The sequence below is a fragment of the Heloderma suspectum genome, chromosome 3 (assembly GCF_057233095.1).
Source record: "Heloderma suspectum isolate Gila_16-S chromosome 3, 16-S_ref, whole genome shotgun sequence".
In the NCBI taxonomy this organism is placed as follows: Eukaryota; Metazoa; Chordata; class Lepidosauria; order Squamata; family Helodermatidae; genus Heloderma; species Heloderma suspectum.
Window position 1 is genome coordinate 219,674,283 of NC_139460.1, and position 18,500 is coordinate 219,692,782.

At 43.5% G+C, this 18,500-nt stretch overlaps 1 protein-coding gene across 3 annotated transcripts in view; it reads left to right on the forward strand.

Annotated features, from left to right (window-relative positions):
* PCDH15 (protocadherin related 15) overlaps positions 1–18,500 on the forward strand; it is a 1,185,684-nt gene that overhangs the window by 636,647 nt on the left and 530,537 nt on the right. For all 3 annotated transcript variants that reach the window (XM_084845696.1, XM_084845694.1, XM_084845693.1), the window contains one exon: positions 7,675–7,793. In XM_084845696.1, coding sequence (XP_084701822.1) covers positions 7,703–7,793 — 91 coding nt within the window. In that variant the 5' untranslated portion in view covers positions 7,675–7,702. The remainder of the gene's footprint in view (positions 1–7,674; positions 7,794–18,500) is intronic.

Consider the following 18,500-nt stretch of genomic DNA (forward strand, 5'->3'; position numbering starts at 1 on the left):
TTTCCCAGATCAGGGTCTTTTCCAGTGACTTTTCTCTTCGCATTAGGTGGCCAAAATATTTGAGCTTCAGTTTCAGTATCTGTCCTTCCAATGAGCACTCAGGGTTGATTTCCTTTAGGATGGACTGATTTGACCTCCTTGCAGTCCAGGGGACTCGTAAGAGTCTTCTCCAGCACCACAGTTCGAAAGCATCAATTCTGCACTCAGCCTTCTTTATAGTCCAGCTCTCACAGCCATACATTACTCCTGCGAAAACCATAGCTTTGATCATACGGACCTTTGTCAGCAAGGTGATGTCTCTGCTTCTTACTATGCTGTCTAGGTTTGCCAAAGCTTTCCTCCCAAGGAGCAAGCGTCTTTTAATTTCATGGCTACAGTCACCATCTGCGGTGATCTTGGAGTCCAAGAAAATAAAATCTGTCACTGCTTCCATTTCTTCCCCTTCTATATGCCAGGAAGAGATGGGGCCAGATGCCATGATCTTCGTTTTTTTAATGTTGAGTTTCAAACCAGCTTTTGCACTCTCCACTTTCACCCTCAACAAGAGGCTCTTTAGATCCTCTATGCTTTCTGCCATTAGGGTGGTATCGTCTGTGTATCTGAGGTTGTTGATAATTCTCCTGGCAATCTTAATTCCAACCTGTGATTCATCCGACCCGGCGTTTCTCATGATGTACTCTGCATATAAGTTAAATAAGCAGGGCGACAATATGCAGCCTTGTCGTACTCTTTTCCCAATTTTGAACCACTTGGTTGTTCCATGTCTGGTTCCTACTGTTGCCTCTTGACCCTCATACAGGTTTCTCAGGAGACAGGTAAGGTGGTCTGGTACTCCCATCTCTTTCAGAATAGGCCACAGTTTGTTGTGATCCACACAATCAAAGGCTTTAGCTTAGTCAATGAAGCAGAAATAGACGTTTTTCTGGAATTCTCTTGCTTTCTCCATGATCCAGTGAATGTTGGCAATTTGATCTCTAGTTCCTCTGCCTCTTAGAAACCCAGCTTGTACTTCCAGTAGTTCTCGGTTCACATTAGGGATGTCAGAGAATTCTGCCACGGATCTCGGTGAGGCCAAATGCCAGTGCATTCGGCCAACCGAACTCCATGGCGGAACGGCCTGCCACCCCCCGCCCCCCCACAGATCCCCCCAGGACAAGACCTACCTGGGGCGGATCTTCTGGGCGGCAGCATCTGCAGCAGCTGGTCTTCCGACCGGCCGCCGCCGCTGCCATTTCCAGTCTTGTTAAAAAAAAAAAGATGTGATAGGCTACGTAAAGATTTACGTAGCCTATCATGGCTAGGTTTAAAAAAAAAAAAAAACACGACTTGATAGGCTACGTAAATCTTTACGTAGGCTAAAACGGTGAATCAAAAAGCTCCCACTACACTATTTGCATTCCCCTTTATTTTCGCCGTCATAGTCTACATAAATATTTACGTAGATTCAGACGGACAAAAATAAGGAATGCAAATGGCGGCAGCCGTAGCTGCCGTCATTTGCGTACGTGGTTTTTTTTTCCCCCAGAGCCCTCTGCGGCCGGAAATCTGGCTGCGGACGGCTCTGGGCTTGGCTGGGCTTGGCTGACTGCTCCGCAGAGCTGCCGCGGAGCACAGCCAGCCATCGAGGATTCCGGGGGGAGGGACGGAACGCCTCCCCCCCACCATCAACATAATCCGCGAAAGGTAAGTCACTTTCGTACATTCCTAGTTCACATACTGCTGAAGCCCCGCTTGTAGGATTTTAAGCATAACCTTGCTGACATATGAAATGAGCGCAATTCCACTCCAGCAGGGCTGCATGCCTTCCTGCCACCACCACCAGTACATTTGCCATGTCAGTGAAAGCTAAGGAACAGAGGATAAATCAGAATACAAGAATCTTCTTGGTGATTTTTATTATTACATTAAAAAAAACATTTTTACAAAGAGGGAACCTACAAAAAATATTGCTTGATTTAAGAAAAGAGATGTTGCTCCTTTAAGCTCCACCCACTCACTGCGAGTGCTCCAAAGGTTGTCTGTTACCACTGGCCACCCACCTTCTTTCTGCTGCTGCAGTTGGCATCCCTCTCCTGGTCAGAGAAGGACAGACATTGACTGAGTTCGCACGTCACAACAAGCCACCATGGTTATTTAAGCCATGGTGAGGCTGTGGTGTGTGAGGGGCACATGTGGCTGCCATTTTGAATATCCAACCCCCAATCAGGGATTGTCTTGTCATGCAAACCTGGCAAGCATGAGTTATGCAAGGGTTAAGCAACTCTTATATAACCCATGGTCTGTTTTAGGGTTATATGAGCGTTGTCTATAGTTGTTTAACTCTTGCATAACCCATGTTCACCGGGTTGTCTGTGGTTGATTAACCCTTTCATAACCCAAATTCACTTGTGTTGTGTGAACCCAACAAGTATGGATGTTTAACCGTGGTATGACTCATGCTCACTGGGTTCACATGACATCACCAAGTAGGGGTTGCATATGCAACCTGGTACCTATGGGTGCTGCAGCTCATCATGGGTTAAATAACCCACAGTGAGCCGTGCTGTGTCCTCTGAAACTGGTCAGTGAGTGTATTACAGTTGGGAAGTCAGATAGGGAGGTTTTTGTATGAAAATTACTTTTAAAGGGAGGTCAACATGCAGCCCAGTTTATAATGAGCAAAATCTTACCATGTTTGTATAGACTGGCCACATGCTTTCCTTTATGGGACATGTATTTTTGAACCCTTAAGTAATTATTTTAATTCATTTGGCAGTGAACACAACACTTTGGGATGTACAAATCAGCAAAACTCAAGCTTGTCCAAGTTCTCCCAATTCCATCTTGAAGCTTGTTCCAACTCAAGTTTGTATCAGATTGTGAGCTTCTTTTCGCATGAAAATCCATTTTCCTGCATATTTTTCCAAATGTACACACCAGTTGTACGCATCTTTGAAATGTGTGCATTCTTTTCCTGCTGATTAAAGCTTATTTGTGTGTGTTTTTCAAATGTACTCATTTTTTCATGCACATTTTTCAAATGTACACATGCTGTCGAACACAATTTTTGGGGTCTGCAAATCACATTGCAAGCTTGGAAATGTATGGACTTTGATCATACACTGCATCTAAGTCTGTCCAGAAGGTGTGAAGTGGGTAAATCCTGATCAAAATGAACTGAAATTAATTTCTTATACATCCCTAAGACCCATCTCAAGGTATGGTCTGCATTTAGGAGCATTTTGACTATGGACTCAAAGGGTTCAGACTATTATTAAACACAAATCCAAATATGCTTGATTCTTTGCTACTTTCATCGGAAGTGTCATTAATTAATTATTCTAAGAATAATTACATCTTTTAAAAAGCCTTGTGGCTGATGAGTTCAGCTATTCCAAATTAATTATATCAGCTCAACAAATAACACTTGACTGATTATGCTTTACTTAATTATACCATTCATTTAAAATTAACAGTTCAGGCTAAGGCTCAGATCCTGTACCCACTAAACTCAGTGGGACTTGCTTCTGAGTAGACATGTATAGATTGCACATAAATTAAATAGCATATAATTTTGTATATACATTTACTTACTACTAAATTTTAAATTATTTAAGCCTTTTTAGGACTGACTCAAAGTTTCAGAGAAAGCATGTATTACAGGTTTCTTGGTACTGTATCACTTCAGGTTGTGATGTGTGAATGTGCCTTAGTCATTAAAACACACACATGCACCTTCTCTATACATGTGAAAGGAGGGGAAAGGGATCAACAAAGCCTTCCTTCCTGATGTGCTACTTTTCCATTCTGAAATGATACAGTCCTCGGGAGGACTATACCATGAGCTTTTTCTGAACATTTTTCTGAATCGGGGGTTGATCAGATCAGGGATCTTTCCCTCTTCTCTCTTTAACAGTGACAGCAACAAATATGTGCATGCACGCATGTGCACGTGCACGCGCGCACACACACACACACACACACACAGAATATCTTCAGCAGACTTATCTGATCCTTTGGGGAATTAATTTATTCTAAACTATGACATGGTTGACACATTTCTAGTGGCATCAGAGGGAATATGGGATACTGCACACTGTCTCATTTGTAGAATGTTTTCTAAAAATATCCAATTAATACCTCTGACAAAATAAACAAAATGCCTTATTGTTTGAAGTAGCTATTTATTTTCCCAACAGATTTGACTTTTAATGCCATGTACATGTGAGTATGTCACAGGATGTCCAAACTGTATCTCACTTTAAGAAAGTTGATAGAAAGAGTTGATTTTTTATTATTATTATTTTCATGGGTGTCAGGGAGCCGTATGTCTGGAGGCAAGGAGACTGTAGGATGACAAGGATGCAGTCTGTGGTGACACTAAATATGGCTTCCCCAGCATCATGAGCTGAGCTGAAGGACGGAAAAGTGAACTGTCTGTGGGATAGGATAATGGCTCCAGGAAACAAGGACACAGAGACCGGGTTCACACAATCACCACAGCCCTCCATGGAGTGCAGTGCATGCCAGTGGCCATTTTGAATATTCCACTCTTGATAGGGTGTGTGTGCACATGTGTGTGTGTGCGCGCGCTATGTTTTGTCATGTCATCCAAATATGGGCAGCAGGGGTTGTTTGAGCATTAAACATTCCTCAAATAACCCATGGCTTGCCAGCCAGGTTTGGACAACACAACAAACCATGGCAACCCCCCCCATTGGGGGCTGAATATTCAAACATCCACTGCCATGTGTCACAACCCACTGTGGCTTAAAGAAGCCTTGTTGGGTTGTGGTGATCATGTGAATTGGCCCAGTGAGAGAGAAACAACAGTGGGAGTGGATACATGAAGAGGGTGCAGCTGGGTGTTTTAAGTGTGCATGTGTGAAAACCTTTGCCATAATAAATTTGTTAGACTTTAAGATGCCAAAAGATCATTAGTTTTGTTTTGTTTTTGCTGCAACAGACTAACACAACCACTCCTCTGAAAATATATTAAAATTATTCTTCTATTACAATATAATACATTGAATAGGCATTCAAATACCCCCAATTTTTTTATAAAGTTGATACGTGTATTTTAGAACTGGAATACTTGATATATTTTGCAGCTGTATATGTGGTTAAACTATGGCTTCACTACAGCAAACTGACTTCTCAGGCTATAGGCTTCTAAAACCAATTTTGTCAGCCTTTATTAATTTTATATTCTTCATTGTTCTGTTTCTATCTTTTAAAAAGAATTCTAGCCTTTGCTCCTAATATATCATATTTGTTGGTTTCCTCACAATGTCATATCTATTTGCTTAATTTGTTCAAAATATAGAGCCAATTGACTGTTGTTTTTTTGACCAGATACCATGCAAATCATATGCTGAGAAATCAAGAGCAATTCTCAAGTTTTAAAAGATGTGCCTTCTTGTTCCTACTTTTCATGGAAATGTCATCTCTCCCCCCATTAAGAGAGAGCCTATTTTCTCTTGATGGCAATGAATATAAAGAGACTATGAAAGATCCAAAGAGGAGCTTTAACATCTTGACATGATACTATTGTTTGTGATGTAAATAAGTGCCAAAGACAGCACTGCAAATGCACAGATAAGAAAAAGTTGACTTCTGGAAGTAAAATGATAGCAGTGCCTTTAATGATTTCAAATTGAAGGCAAAACATATTGTTTTGGTGTTGAAGGCTGTTGAGTGGAGAGGTTAGGAAGGGGGGAATCTGTTTGGCTCAAAAATGAAGGGAAACATTGCTTATGTGACTATAATACAAAAATATAACCATGGAACAGTGACAGTGAGTAAATCTGCTAGATTAGGTGGTTTATAGAGTTAACCCTATGAATAATAACTTGAGCTTATTTTAATATGAGCCTTCATCCTGTGTTCTTATTATTCATTTTTGTTATTGTTGTTATATTGTTGGGTTTTGTTTTATTTTATTTTTAGTCTTAGCCAGAGGAATCTTGTTGTCAGCATAATCTTCCATTTTCGTCAGGTTTCTAATTTAAAGGGGTAATCTGTGTAGGTATTTGTGATAGTGAATGGACCGTGCATTTACAATTACGGAATGCTGTTTATAACAGGATTGGTGCACCTGTGGCCCTCCAGATGTTGTTGGTCCCCAAGTCCCAACAGCCCCTGCCAACATGGCCAGTGATCAGGGATAATGGGAGTTGTAGTCCAACATCTGGAGGATCACATCACTGCATTATAAAAACAAATAATTAGCATTTATGTATGGGACATTTTATAATCAAAGTATTTCACATACATTCTCAGTTATCCTTACACCCTTGTTGTTGATGTTGTTACCATCACCACCACATTACAGATAGTGGTTTGTAACTGAGAGAACAGTGGTCTATTTACAGCCACCTCCCATATACACCCCAGCATTTCACAGATGAAAATAGAGACACTTTGGTGCCTTAGTGAGAGGGACTAGGGGGAGAGCCTGTCATTGCCTACAGCTTGGTGGACAGCGGTGCAACACAATCCACCCTCAAATGTGCTACAAGTATATAGACAGGACTAAAAGTGCATACAAGCCGGCAGTTCCAGCTGGCAAAGGCATTGGGCAAGAGTAGACATATACATGGCATGTAAAATATATATTATACACACACACATACACACATATATATATATATATATATATATATATACTATGTTGCATTTATACACTGAGGCTGAATCTACACATAGAGGTTATACCATTATCATACCATTACCATAACTATTGGTGCCCATTGGTGTCATGTGTACCAATAGTTATGATAACAGCATGATATTGGTATAACTGCTATGTGTAGATTCAGCCTACAGAGAGGCCAGTGGCCCAATAAAATAGCTGAGGAACACACAGGCAAAGCAATAAATGAGTGGTTCAAGATCAGTTGGTGAACTTATGGCACAGAATGCTTAAGCAGAAGGAAGACAGTGCTTCCAGCAGGAGCACTCCCAGCACTACCAGTTAGAAGACATTGTGCAGCTATTTCAGCTGTTTTCCTCCTTAACAGATTTTCTGTGGTAAAAGACAGAAGAAGTGGTGGGAAAACAGGGGAAGTTTGAAGGCTGGATCCAACAGCGCCCTTGTGCAGGTGTCTCCGGTTCGACGGTGACCACCACTACATAGCACATCCAGGGGCAAGTGCCGGAGCATGCAGAAATGCTTGTTTCTGGAAGGGGCAGGTCAAGTCCCTTCAAGAAACAAGCGATTCCGCTCGTTTTGACGCTTGCTTCCAGAAGCACTACATCACGGCTGTGGCCACCAGTTCATCTGGGCTGCCCACGGAAGGGTGCCATTGGATCCAACCCTATGAATGGAAGACAATGACATCTGGACCCCCTGTAAAATTCTGCTAATCAGGAAGTGCAATGGCATGATGAAAGTCTCATCTGGATGCATCCATTGTTAAGCAGTAATAGTCAGGGTGGGAGGAGACAGCGAGGCAAATGTATTTGCTTCCTGAAAATCTGGGTGATTGGAGAGTATGGTTTTCCATGGGTCAGGTCGCTTTGGAGTTGCTTTCTGGAGGAAAATAATTGCTTTAACAGGAGGTATCTGATGATGATGATCTTGTGGACCCGGAGAACAAGCAGTTAAGTGTGAAATGCCCATATGCTTTCAGTTGAATTTACACAAGCTGTTTAAAAAACATAATTTCCCCCCCACCCCTCTTTTCTTTCTAGATCTGCCTTGATTGAAGCTTGACATAAAATGTTACAGCAGCATTGCTTCTCAAAATGGTTAGCAATAGGGGTTGCAGTTTCCGTAGTCTTCATGGATTGTTCGGCCCAGAATGATGATGGTAAGTCTGTGTGCTATGTAATTTCACACAAAGTCTCAAATGGAAAAAAGATATTTATTAAAATGAGCATAAAAACCAGAAAACAATTTTCCTAAGGGGATCTCAACTTACGTCTGACTTGGCTAAAGTGCTGTGCAAAAGTTACAGCCCCGCAAATTGCTCTGTGAGGATGCTATAAACCCCAACTTTGCAGACTTCCCTTTACAGACCATAGAATTATCACAGGGCAGTTAAAACACCTGTAGCTTTGATGCAGTCCATAGCTTTTATTTGGAGTGATCACAGGAATAGTCTGTTGTTTTTTAAATATGGTATGTGCCAATGTTGTCAAATGAGTAAATTAAGATTGCATGCTTTTGGCATCTGGTGAACAGGGTCTGAAGGCTGTGATTTTTTTAATCAGTTGGGATGCACCTAATTAGTTGTGGGCAAATCTGGATCCACCTTCTCATGCTATTGAGGATTAGGACAATTCTAGGAATCCTTTGTCAAACAGCAATCTCAGGAATAATGACTGTTTCTTCACTTTGGCTGGTCATTAGGTTGCTTTTGGATTTGCCAAGTTATGTCCAAATGTGTGAAGTAGTATATCAGAGTGGCACCAATATACAAGGAGAACATGAGAAATCCCAAATGGTACAACCCATATTTTTGAGCAAAAGCTCTACTTCAGGGGAGTATTTTTTATTATTATTAAAAGACAGTTCTGCTTTGGGGATACGTAAATTCTTTTCTTTGAAAAAATGTTTCATTTTCATTTTTTAGATAAAAACACTGAGCACTTGCCATGTGAACATTATATTATGATCCACAGATGCTTTGCAAATAATAAAAATGCTCAATAAAGCTGAACAGAGAAGATAAACAGCAATTCAGAATGTGCCATTCTGTAAATCATATGTAGCACATATATCTCTGTGTTACATTACCTATAATAAGTCATCATACCTTGGATGTGAATTCAAAAGCTGAGAGTTCAGGTCTGTCTTGTGATAAAAATTACTCCCCTAAAGAAAAGCTTTGCCTTGAAATGTCTCAGGACTTTTGAATTAATATATCAAATATAATAAATAGGTGGTATTTAATCTATTAAAATAAATAAAATCTATTAAAATAAAATACTGGCTTGCATTTTCATCGCTCTGTGTCCAGGTTTTCATCAGATGTTTTATCAAGTTCCTTGTAGGTGGTATTTTTGTTGTTCCAATTGTTGGGTAGAGGTTCTAGGAAACCCTATTGAAACCGCAAAGGTGGCTAAGTTACATGTTTCTTCTTACAAATTTGCCTGCAGTTTTAATGATCTTATTGAATTGGGGGCATTTACTTTTCTTCTATTTCAGGACTGACCTGGACTATACATATATTAATGGATATTGAGCAACTAAGGGCCATTTTCTGCTTTCCTTTTGGTCACGGTGGAAGCATTTTTGGTGATATCTAGGTTTTAATTGGTTGCTTGTTGTCATAGGGTATGTTATGTAATGGGTTGAATGAATTCTTCAGAGCTCACAGATATGTACTTTCCAATTGCATTGTGAAAGACCAGATGCAGACAACTGCAGTTTTAACTCCGCTGTTTGTGAACAAATAGAAATGACAGCAAATTAATGAAAAAGTATTATTTTCAAATAGATGCAATTTAGAAATTGAATGCTGGTTAATATTAGTCATTTATTCTGATTTGCTAACTCACAGAATACAGATGTATCAGATCACTTTCTAATTAATGGCCTGGGATATTTAACAATATAAGAAACTCTATTCTTGCTATTTGTGAGGCTCTGAGTACATATACAGACATGTAGAGCCCACAGTGTTCAGGTCCTCAGTCTTGAGAACTTCAGCCTGGAGGGCTCTGCAGCAATTCTGAGATTCAGATTCTGCCTTATGCAAACTCCAGAAGGTAGTTGCAAGAACTATAAATATGCTACTGTTTATGCTTAAATTCCTAGGAGGTGGCAGATGTTGGTTTTAGGAGGTTCATCCACCGTCAGCAGGCTCTAAATGCTTCAAGAGTCTAGAATCACATTTTCATTTTGTTCCTCTTTCTTTACCCCCTCTTCTGATCTACAGCTTCCATATCAATGATGCTAACGTGACTTCTGAAATTGTGCCAACCAACAACCTCCCCACAATTCTGCCTATCTTTCTACCTTTTAAGAGTCTTCTAAACAGCTTTTGTTCTAGACAATTTTGTTCCTAAAGAATAAAAAAAAATCCATCTGGAAGATGGGTTCTGTGAGGATCTGCTTGCGAGGATGGGTTATAGCCTGTTTTGCATTGTATTCTTTTACTACAGAAAATAGAATTTTTCATTTTTACTGGGTTGGTGGAGGGTTCCCCCCCCCCCACGATTACTTTTTTGTTAAATACATAGTCCTTTGAAAAGTAATAGCAAATAGTTGATCATGCTGTGTATCAAAAGAATGCTGTTAGGAAGGTGTTTCGAAAACACCTTTGTATGTGTATATTTAAATCAGTCCTTCCGTATAAGCAGCAGGTGTCATCTGTCTGATTTCATCAACAGAGCTGAAAAGCTCAGAAGCTGCTGAGCCAGTTTTTATCAAGATGGTGTGGCTTATAAGACTATACTGTATTTTTATTAGTAGTATTTTTAAAAATTAGAGGCTGCACCTTTACCCTAAAGAGGATTTCAAGGCAGTGTACATAAAAAACAACCATTCGATATAATAATTTTTTTTTATTTTTATTTTTTAAAAAGAAAAACAACACAGAACAACAACATAAACACACAATACACATACACTAAAATATCTCTTAAGATTGTAAGATATCTACCTTTGGCTCCCCCTACACATCAAATGCTCCTTATTATTCTCTAGTTCTTATCTTAGTTATATATCATACATATGTACGAAAGTCACTTACCTTTGGCGGATTATGTTGATGGTGGGGGGGGAGGCGTTCCATCCCTCCTCCCGGAATCCTCGCCAGGGGGGGGAGGCGATCCATTCCTCCCCCTCGGAATCCTCCACGGCCGGCTGTGCTCCACAGCAGCTCCGCAGAGCAGCCGGCCAGTCCCAGCCAGGCCAGAGCCATCCACAGCCGGATTTCCAGCCGTGGAGGGCTTGGGGGGGGGAACCGCATACACAAATAGCGGCGGCTACGGCCGCCACCATTTGCGTTCCTTAGTTTGCGCCATCTTAGTCTACCTAAATATTTATGTAGACTAAGACAGCAAAAATAAGGGGAACGCAAATAGCGTAGAGGATGCTATTTGCGTTCCCCTTATTTTTGCCGTCTTAGTCTACGTAAATATTTACGTAGATTAAGACAGCCCAAACTAAGGAATGCAAATGGCGTCGGCCATAACCACCGCCATTTGCGTACGCCTTTTTTTTTTTTTACCCAGTCGTTTTAGGCTACGTAAGTTTTTACGTAGCCTAAAACGTCTCTGTAAAAAACCCAAAAAAACTGCAAATGGCGGCAGCGGCAGCCGGTTGGAAGACCAGCCCCCTCCACCGAAGCCGCCGCCAGAGCCGCCACCAGAGCTGCCACCGCCCGGAAGATCCGCCCCAGGTAAGTCTCATCCCAGGGGGGATGCGCGGTGGGGCAGGGGGGTGGCAGGCCATTCCGCCACAGATTTCGGGGGGCCGAATGCACTAGCATTCGGCCTCATTGTGATCCGTGGCGGAATTCTCCGCCATCCCTAGCTGGGGCCCTTGGTTTCTCATGGTCCTTTGAACTCAAATTCTTGATGCCGCTGCTTTATCTGCCCTGATGTTAAAGTCTACTTTAACAGTCAACTGCCTGACCTAACACTTCCAAGGCCACCTGTGGGCCAAACAGCATGTTATGCTAATCACATAGTGTGTAGCTTATGTGTGATAGTTTTCTTTACTATCATGTAAGTGTGTGTGGCCCCAATTCGGTTTGGGACCATGGCACTCAGGGAGGGAGGGGCTGAACCTCTCCCTCCCCTTTTTCTCCAAAATTCCACACACACCCCTTCACTGGGGTGTTAGACGAAGAAAAAAAGGTCTCCGCTGGCGTCAGTCAGAACTGCTAAGTCAGTGCAGCCAGAGGGACTTGGACTTCCTCTTCTCATAATGTGGGGCTTGTAGTGATATGCTATATATACTGCACAGGCACTTTACTACAAGACAATTTGCTTGAAGACTTGCTGGCCCAGCTCAGAAACCAAAGTGTAGCCCAAATGTATTGCTGCAATGATTATGGTAAATTTGTGCAAGCTGTCCTAGATTCACAGTGAAATCCTAGACATGTCTACTCAGGAGTAAGCCCCACTGAATTCAGTGACTGATGCTGCAATTCTGAACAAATGTACTAGAGAATAGACTCCATATTGAATAGAGTGGGACTTACGTCTGAGTAGACATGCATGAGATTGCGCCACACAGAGCAGAGTACATAAGATGCAGTAAGTGACAATTTCACACTTGAGTTAAATACCTTTAGATATTTTTAAGGCATTTTTCCAAGCATTGATTTGTGCAAATGTTTGCATGGCAACGGTTTTCATAACTAACTAAAAAGCTTTGCTGTACACAGTGGATATGAAGCACTACACCTACTTTTGTGAAAATATACACCTCCCTCTACCCCCTGTTTACCTCCTCTTTCTTCTTTACCTGGCTGTCCTTTCTCCTTTCTGTAACAATCTTGCCTGCCTGCTCTCCTTCCCTTTCTTTTCTTCCTATCCTTCCCTCTTGATATAAAGAGCAAAGGCTTAAGGCACAATACAGACTTTGAATTTCTGGTGAAGAAAGCTAAGATTTTACTGTATCTGTGACTGGACAGCAATTGTCCATTCAGAAAGGAAAAGATAGCAATAAAGACAGGATTCCTTGTTCTTTCTAACTCAGACCTTAGTTGGTATGCAACATGTAATTGGAGTGTGTGTGTTGAGCGTTTCAAAGTACAACCTCTCCTCATGCACGTTATCAGAGCATCAGGCTTATTGCATGCAACTGGGTGCTGGGTGGCCTCAGAGAATGTTTGAGGGAGTAAATTAAGTACTGACCTTTGCTGCAACCTAGAGAATTGTTTGCTGCGAACCCAGCCCTGGCTCACCCCTAACTTTGACATTCCATGTTAATAGCGGACTACATTGCAGGGCTGCTGTCCATTACGGTCTCTCAGCAGAACGTCACTCTGCAACAAGAGCATAATATCACTGGACAACACTGCTACATTGTTGTAAACCACCCCCTCAGGCTGACTACTGACCTGCAGGAACTACACTGCAGTAACTCCTAGGGAGATGGTGGGCTCTCCCACACTGGAGACTTTCAAGATGAGGCTGGACAGCCATCTGTCAGGGATGCTCTGACTTGGATTTCTGCATTGAGCAGGGGGTTGGACTAGATGGCCTCGCAGGCCCCTTCCAGCCCTACTATTCTATGACTCTATGAACTATAGCTCTGGGTTATCATATGCCACTCTCTCCAAGCCACAGCCCTTTCCAATCTGCAACATGCACATAATGAGTTTATTTGAGGAAGTTGCATTTACTTTGAAATTTGTAGTGGCACAGCTATACTTTAAATGTTGAAAAAAAATGTTTCACACTAGGGGCATAATCCTATGCATGTTTAGACAGAAAATGTCCTACAAATCCCAGCATGCCCCAGCCAGTCCACGTAGGGATTTTTTTGGAGAGATATTTGGGACTGACTCACTGGAAAGGGGATTAGAATTAAGGTACTTCCAGATAGTATATTGGAATTTAGTACACAGTCCGAAACATCCTAATTACTAGAAAAGTCTCAAAATGGGGAGTCATTTAGGCTTTTCACTGTGAAAATCTGTAACATGAAATCTACTGTTTACTAGCAGTCTGCATGTTAGCAAAGATTCAGCTACATGTTCAAGGGACTCCAGGGCTGTGGATGTTTTCTTACAGTATTTGAAAGCACCTTGGATTGGGAGAGGAAGCATTCTTTAGTAGCAGTAAGAATGCAAGTCTGAAAAATGGACAAGCCACATCTGGGACAACTGGGAACAGTTTTCTTTTACATACTTTAATAATCCACCTCCAGCTGGATAAGGGTTGCAGTGGCCATGGCTGGCCCAAGATATGTTGCTCCAAATCACGCCAGCAGCAGCCCCAAATTCAGGTGCATAGTAGCTGAGGTCAGTCAAGTTATTTTGACATCTGAGGCAGGAAATTCCACAAGTGCCTCTCCCCTTCCATTTGCTTCTAAACAACCCCTTCTAAACATACCATTTGCTGCCCTTTCAAGACACCCAGAATCATCTGCCTGAGGTAGCTGCTTCAGTGTGCCTAATGGAGGTGGCAGTCAAAAACATACCTACATTTGCAGAGCTGTGTTTACTAATCATATATGCTAAAAGATACTCTATTCATCTGTAATCTTCTACATAGTAACTAATTACTCCTAGCAGTGTGCTTTCTGAATAGCTTCCTTTTTTACCCTGTGGGCAGGTTGACATCTGTTTCAAAAGATATCACAGTTGGAGTTTAAATTATCTCACCAGCATTTTGGAGAGGCTTTTGTAGCCTGCTATGCTTACAAGTGAATTTCCATGTGGGTGAAAGTTATTTTAATCTGAAAAATTCCTTGGTAGGAACTTCCAGCCACAGGGGCAACAGTACCAGCCTGTGATGAGTATTTTTGATTTTATCTGCTTGACTTTATAGGTTCTGGAGATTTTCTCTCTATTTTGTTTTTAAACTGGACACAGTATGTCTTGTCTAGCTTAAATGAGGAAGTTGCAGCTAGTGCAAAATGCAGCAGCTAGACTGCTGACTGGAACATTTCACAAAAATCATTTAACACCAGTTTTAAAGGAATTGGCTGCCAATATGCTTCTGGTCGGGTTTGGTGATGACATTTAAAGCCCTAAGAGGCTTAGGATTGCGATATTTGAGGGAGCGCCTCTGCCTACATATATATGCCTGCCTGAGGACTGAGTCTTGTTGGATGTCCCCCCTGCCCTTTGGCGTCCCACCAGTGCAAGACAAACACTATGGTGGGATGTGGGAGAGGGCCTTCTCTGCTGTGGCACCCTAGTTGTGGAATGCCTTCCCCTTGGAGGCCCGATTGGCACAGACATTGGTTTCATTCCGGCGCCAAGTAAAAACATGGCTTTTTACCAAAGCCTTTGAGGGCTAAATGGATTCCCTAAAGTAGCCCACTATTTTAACTGTTTTATTGTTTTAGATTTTAATTGGTATTAGCTTGTTTAATTGTTTAATATGTTTTTGGGTGTTTAAATTATTTATTGTTTTATAGTGTTTAAATTGATTTTATCTGTATGCCGCCCTGAGATCTTAATGATATAGGGCGGGATACAAATGCGTTAAATAAATAAATAAGTCAATAAGTCAATAAATCAATAAATTTTCTGACAACCACATCAATTTAGAGTAGTTAATGCCTACTTATTTATCTACAATATTTGTCAGGGTTCCCTTGACTCTCCTTCCTCAAGCACTCACAAACACACAAAAAGAGAGGCTTCAGTCTCACGCCTTTAATTCATTATTCACAGGTTCATTACAAATGCAAATCCTCAAAGACACTCTGGCTACAAAGGAATGCCTCCAGGGGATTCAAATGGGAATAAACAAGAGTTGCCCACAGTTTGAAAGGGTGGCTGTCTGACTAGGCTAACTTAAAGAGGGAGGTTCTGCCCCTTGCCAGCTGCTCCCCTGCATAGCCATCACACATTTCTAACTGGTTGGAACGTCTAAGCTCCACCCCTGATGTTTCCCTCTTAGCTCTGCGTCTCCGCCTGGTGTCCCTTACATCACAGACCTCAAGCTCCTCCTCCTCCTGCTCGCTGCTTCTCACAGAGGGGCGTGAGGATGAGGTTTCATGCCTGGCCATCTGGGAGCTGGTAACCTGAGAAGCATGCCTATCTGTATCTGAACTGGCTAGGGATGTACGAATCCCTTACCTGGTTCCGGTCGGGGCATCCACTGGGGGGGGGAGGCGATCCATTCCTCCCCCCAGAATCCTCGATGGGGGGGGAGGCGATCCAGTCCTCCCCCCTGGAATCCTGCCCGGCCGGCTCCGCTTGGCGGCCATGCCACGGAGCCACTGGCTGGGTCGATCCTCAGCAGAGCCTCCAGCTGCTGCCGGGCTGGTGCGGACGCAAATGGCGTCCTGCGTAGGGGACACTATTTGCGTCCCTATGGTAGCCCGTAATAGGCTACGTAAATATTTACGTAGCCTATCACGGCTAAAGCGGGGACGCAAATGGCGTAGGGGATGCCATTTGCATCCCTGCTTTAGCCGTGATAGGCTATGTAAATATATACGTAGCCTATCACAGGCTAGCGTAGGGATGCAAATGGCAGCCGCTACGATGGCCACCATTTGTGGCCTCAGCAACCCGGCAGTGGCCGGAGCCGCTGCCGCCACCGCTTCATCCGCTGCTGGAGCCGCCGTCGGAGCCACCGTTGCCGCTGCATCCGCCACCAACTAAGACCATCCTGGGGGGATTCTGTGGGGGGTGGGAGGCCGTTCCACCACGGACTCCAGGGGAACGGATTCTTTAGAATCCAACCTCACTGGAGTCCATGGCGGACTTCTCCACCATCCCTAGAACTGGCCTGTGAAAAAATCTCCCCCAGTTCAGTTCTGGCTGCTCCTCTTCTGAATCTGAGCTGCTAACTATCTCCCTGCACTCAGAATAAATCCTGACAATATTTATATACTTTTCCATATCTAAAATAGATTTTGGAATGGTGAACATAAAGGTAAAATAGTAAAAGGATAAAAAGATTAAAACACCATATTAAAATTATGCTTTTAAAAAACAGACCTCCAATAAAACCATAGCTGGTCAGGTAAGGAATGCCTCCTGGAACAGTGCTGTTCTCAGGAGGTGCTGGAAGCAACACTATGTTGGTGCCTACCTGACATCCAGGGGCCACAACACTGAAGGCTCTTCTCCTGGTGGACTCCAATCGCACCATAGGTCCATATGGAACCACCAGGAGCATGCCCTCTGGTGACCTCAGAGATCAGGCAGGTTGATAAGGGAGAAGGCATTCTCTTGGTTTTCCATATGAGTTCTAGGCTCAAAAAAAAAAAAAAATCCATAAAAAACCTGGAAGCTGGACAGTCAAATAGATTTCACAGGAACAAAGTTTGTGAGCGGAGATGGGGAAATAAGGAGACTGACACAGGTTCTTGGGTTCAAATTGGGCCACATTTGATAAATCTGCAAAGGGGAAAAACAGGATGGGCAACTAAACTGGGGCAGCCACTAGCTGTCCCTGAAATGGGCAAAAACATTCAAAGCCTGTGTGGTGGCGTGTCATCTCACCACCCCACAGGGCTACCCCTTTTGGGGGAGGTAGGCCTTCCCCTGTCACCCCTGCCCGGGCCACATAACACTGGGTGGGTGAGGTGAGTTGGCCTCCCAGGTAACCCTTATCCCCCTGATGGGCTGCGAAACCCAGAGCGAGAGGCCTCAGGCATCACCTGTCATAATAACCATGCCTCTGAATGTTCACCATCCCTATTCTCATCCCCAGTGCCCATCCTAACAGCCACAGGGAGTAACAAGTAGGGATGGATGAAAGTCACTTACCTGTCCTCAAAGCTTTTTGCGGTGGGGGGGAGGCGCTTCGCTGCTCCCCCCGTGAAGTTCAGGCTGGGGGGGGAGGCTTCCCACCTCGCCCAGCCGAAATTCAGGCCGGGGGGGAGGCTTCCCGCCTCGCCCGACCGAAATTCAGGCCGGGGAGGAGGCGCCTCGCCTCGCCCAGCCGCGAACTAAAAAGTTTTTTTTTAAAAAAAACCACGCCCCCGTGATAGGCTACATGACGATTAACGTAGCCTATCACGGCTAGATCTGCAAAGTCAGCCGTGATAGGCTACGTTAATCGTCACGTAGCCTATCACGGGTGACTTAAAAAAAAAAAGCGCGTACGCAAATGGTGGCCCCCATAGGGAGCCGCCATTCGCGTTCCTTATTTGGTCGCTGTAGTCTATGTAAATCTTTACGTAGACTACAGCGACCAAATAAGGAACGGGAATGGCGGCTCCCTATGGGGGCCGCCATTATCTGTACCGTACGCACTTTTTTTCTTTTTTTTTTAAAGTCACCCGTGATAGGCTACGTGACGATTTACGTAGCCTATCACGGCTGACTTTGCAGATCTAGCCGTGATAGGCTATGTTAATTGTCATGTAGCCTATCACGGGGGTGGTTTTTTTTTTTTTCTTTGATTGGAATGGCAGCGGTGGTAGCCGGTCGAAAGACCGGCTGCCGCTCCCGCCCCGGATGAACACCCGCCGAACCGCCGGCCGGACCCGCCGCCGGGAGGGACATTCGCCAAAGGTAAGTCCCGTCCCGGGGGGTGTGTGTGGAGAATTTCTCCCCGAAACTTGTTCGGGGGGCCGAACACGTTGGCGCTCGGCCCCCCGAAGTTTTGGGGAGAAATTCTCCGCCAACCCTAGTAACAAGCCTATTGTTTAGTCAAACTCCCCCCACCTGTGCTGAATTACTTCCTGCAAGCCCCTTTGCAGATCCCACAGAAATATATCATTCCCTAAATCAGACAGGTGCACCCCGTCTTGCCTATAGAGCTCCCCTCACGTCCGTAAAATTTCTGGATGAGAAATAATCCCAACTCCATGCTGGAATAGCCCCAGAGTTATTTCCCTGTTAACTTTCTGCCAAGCCCTTTCAATGGCCCGCTCGTTTTCGATACTCCGCCAGAAAAGTCTGGGGAGCAAGCATGAC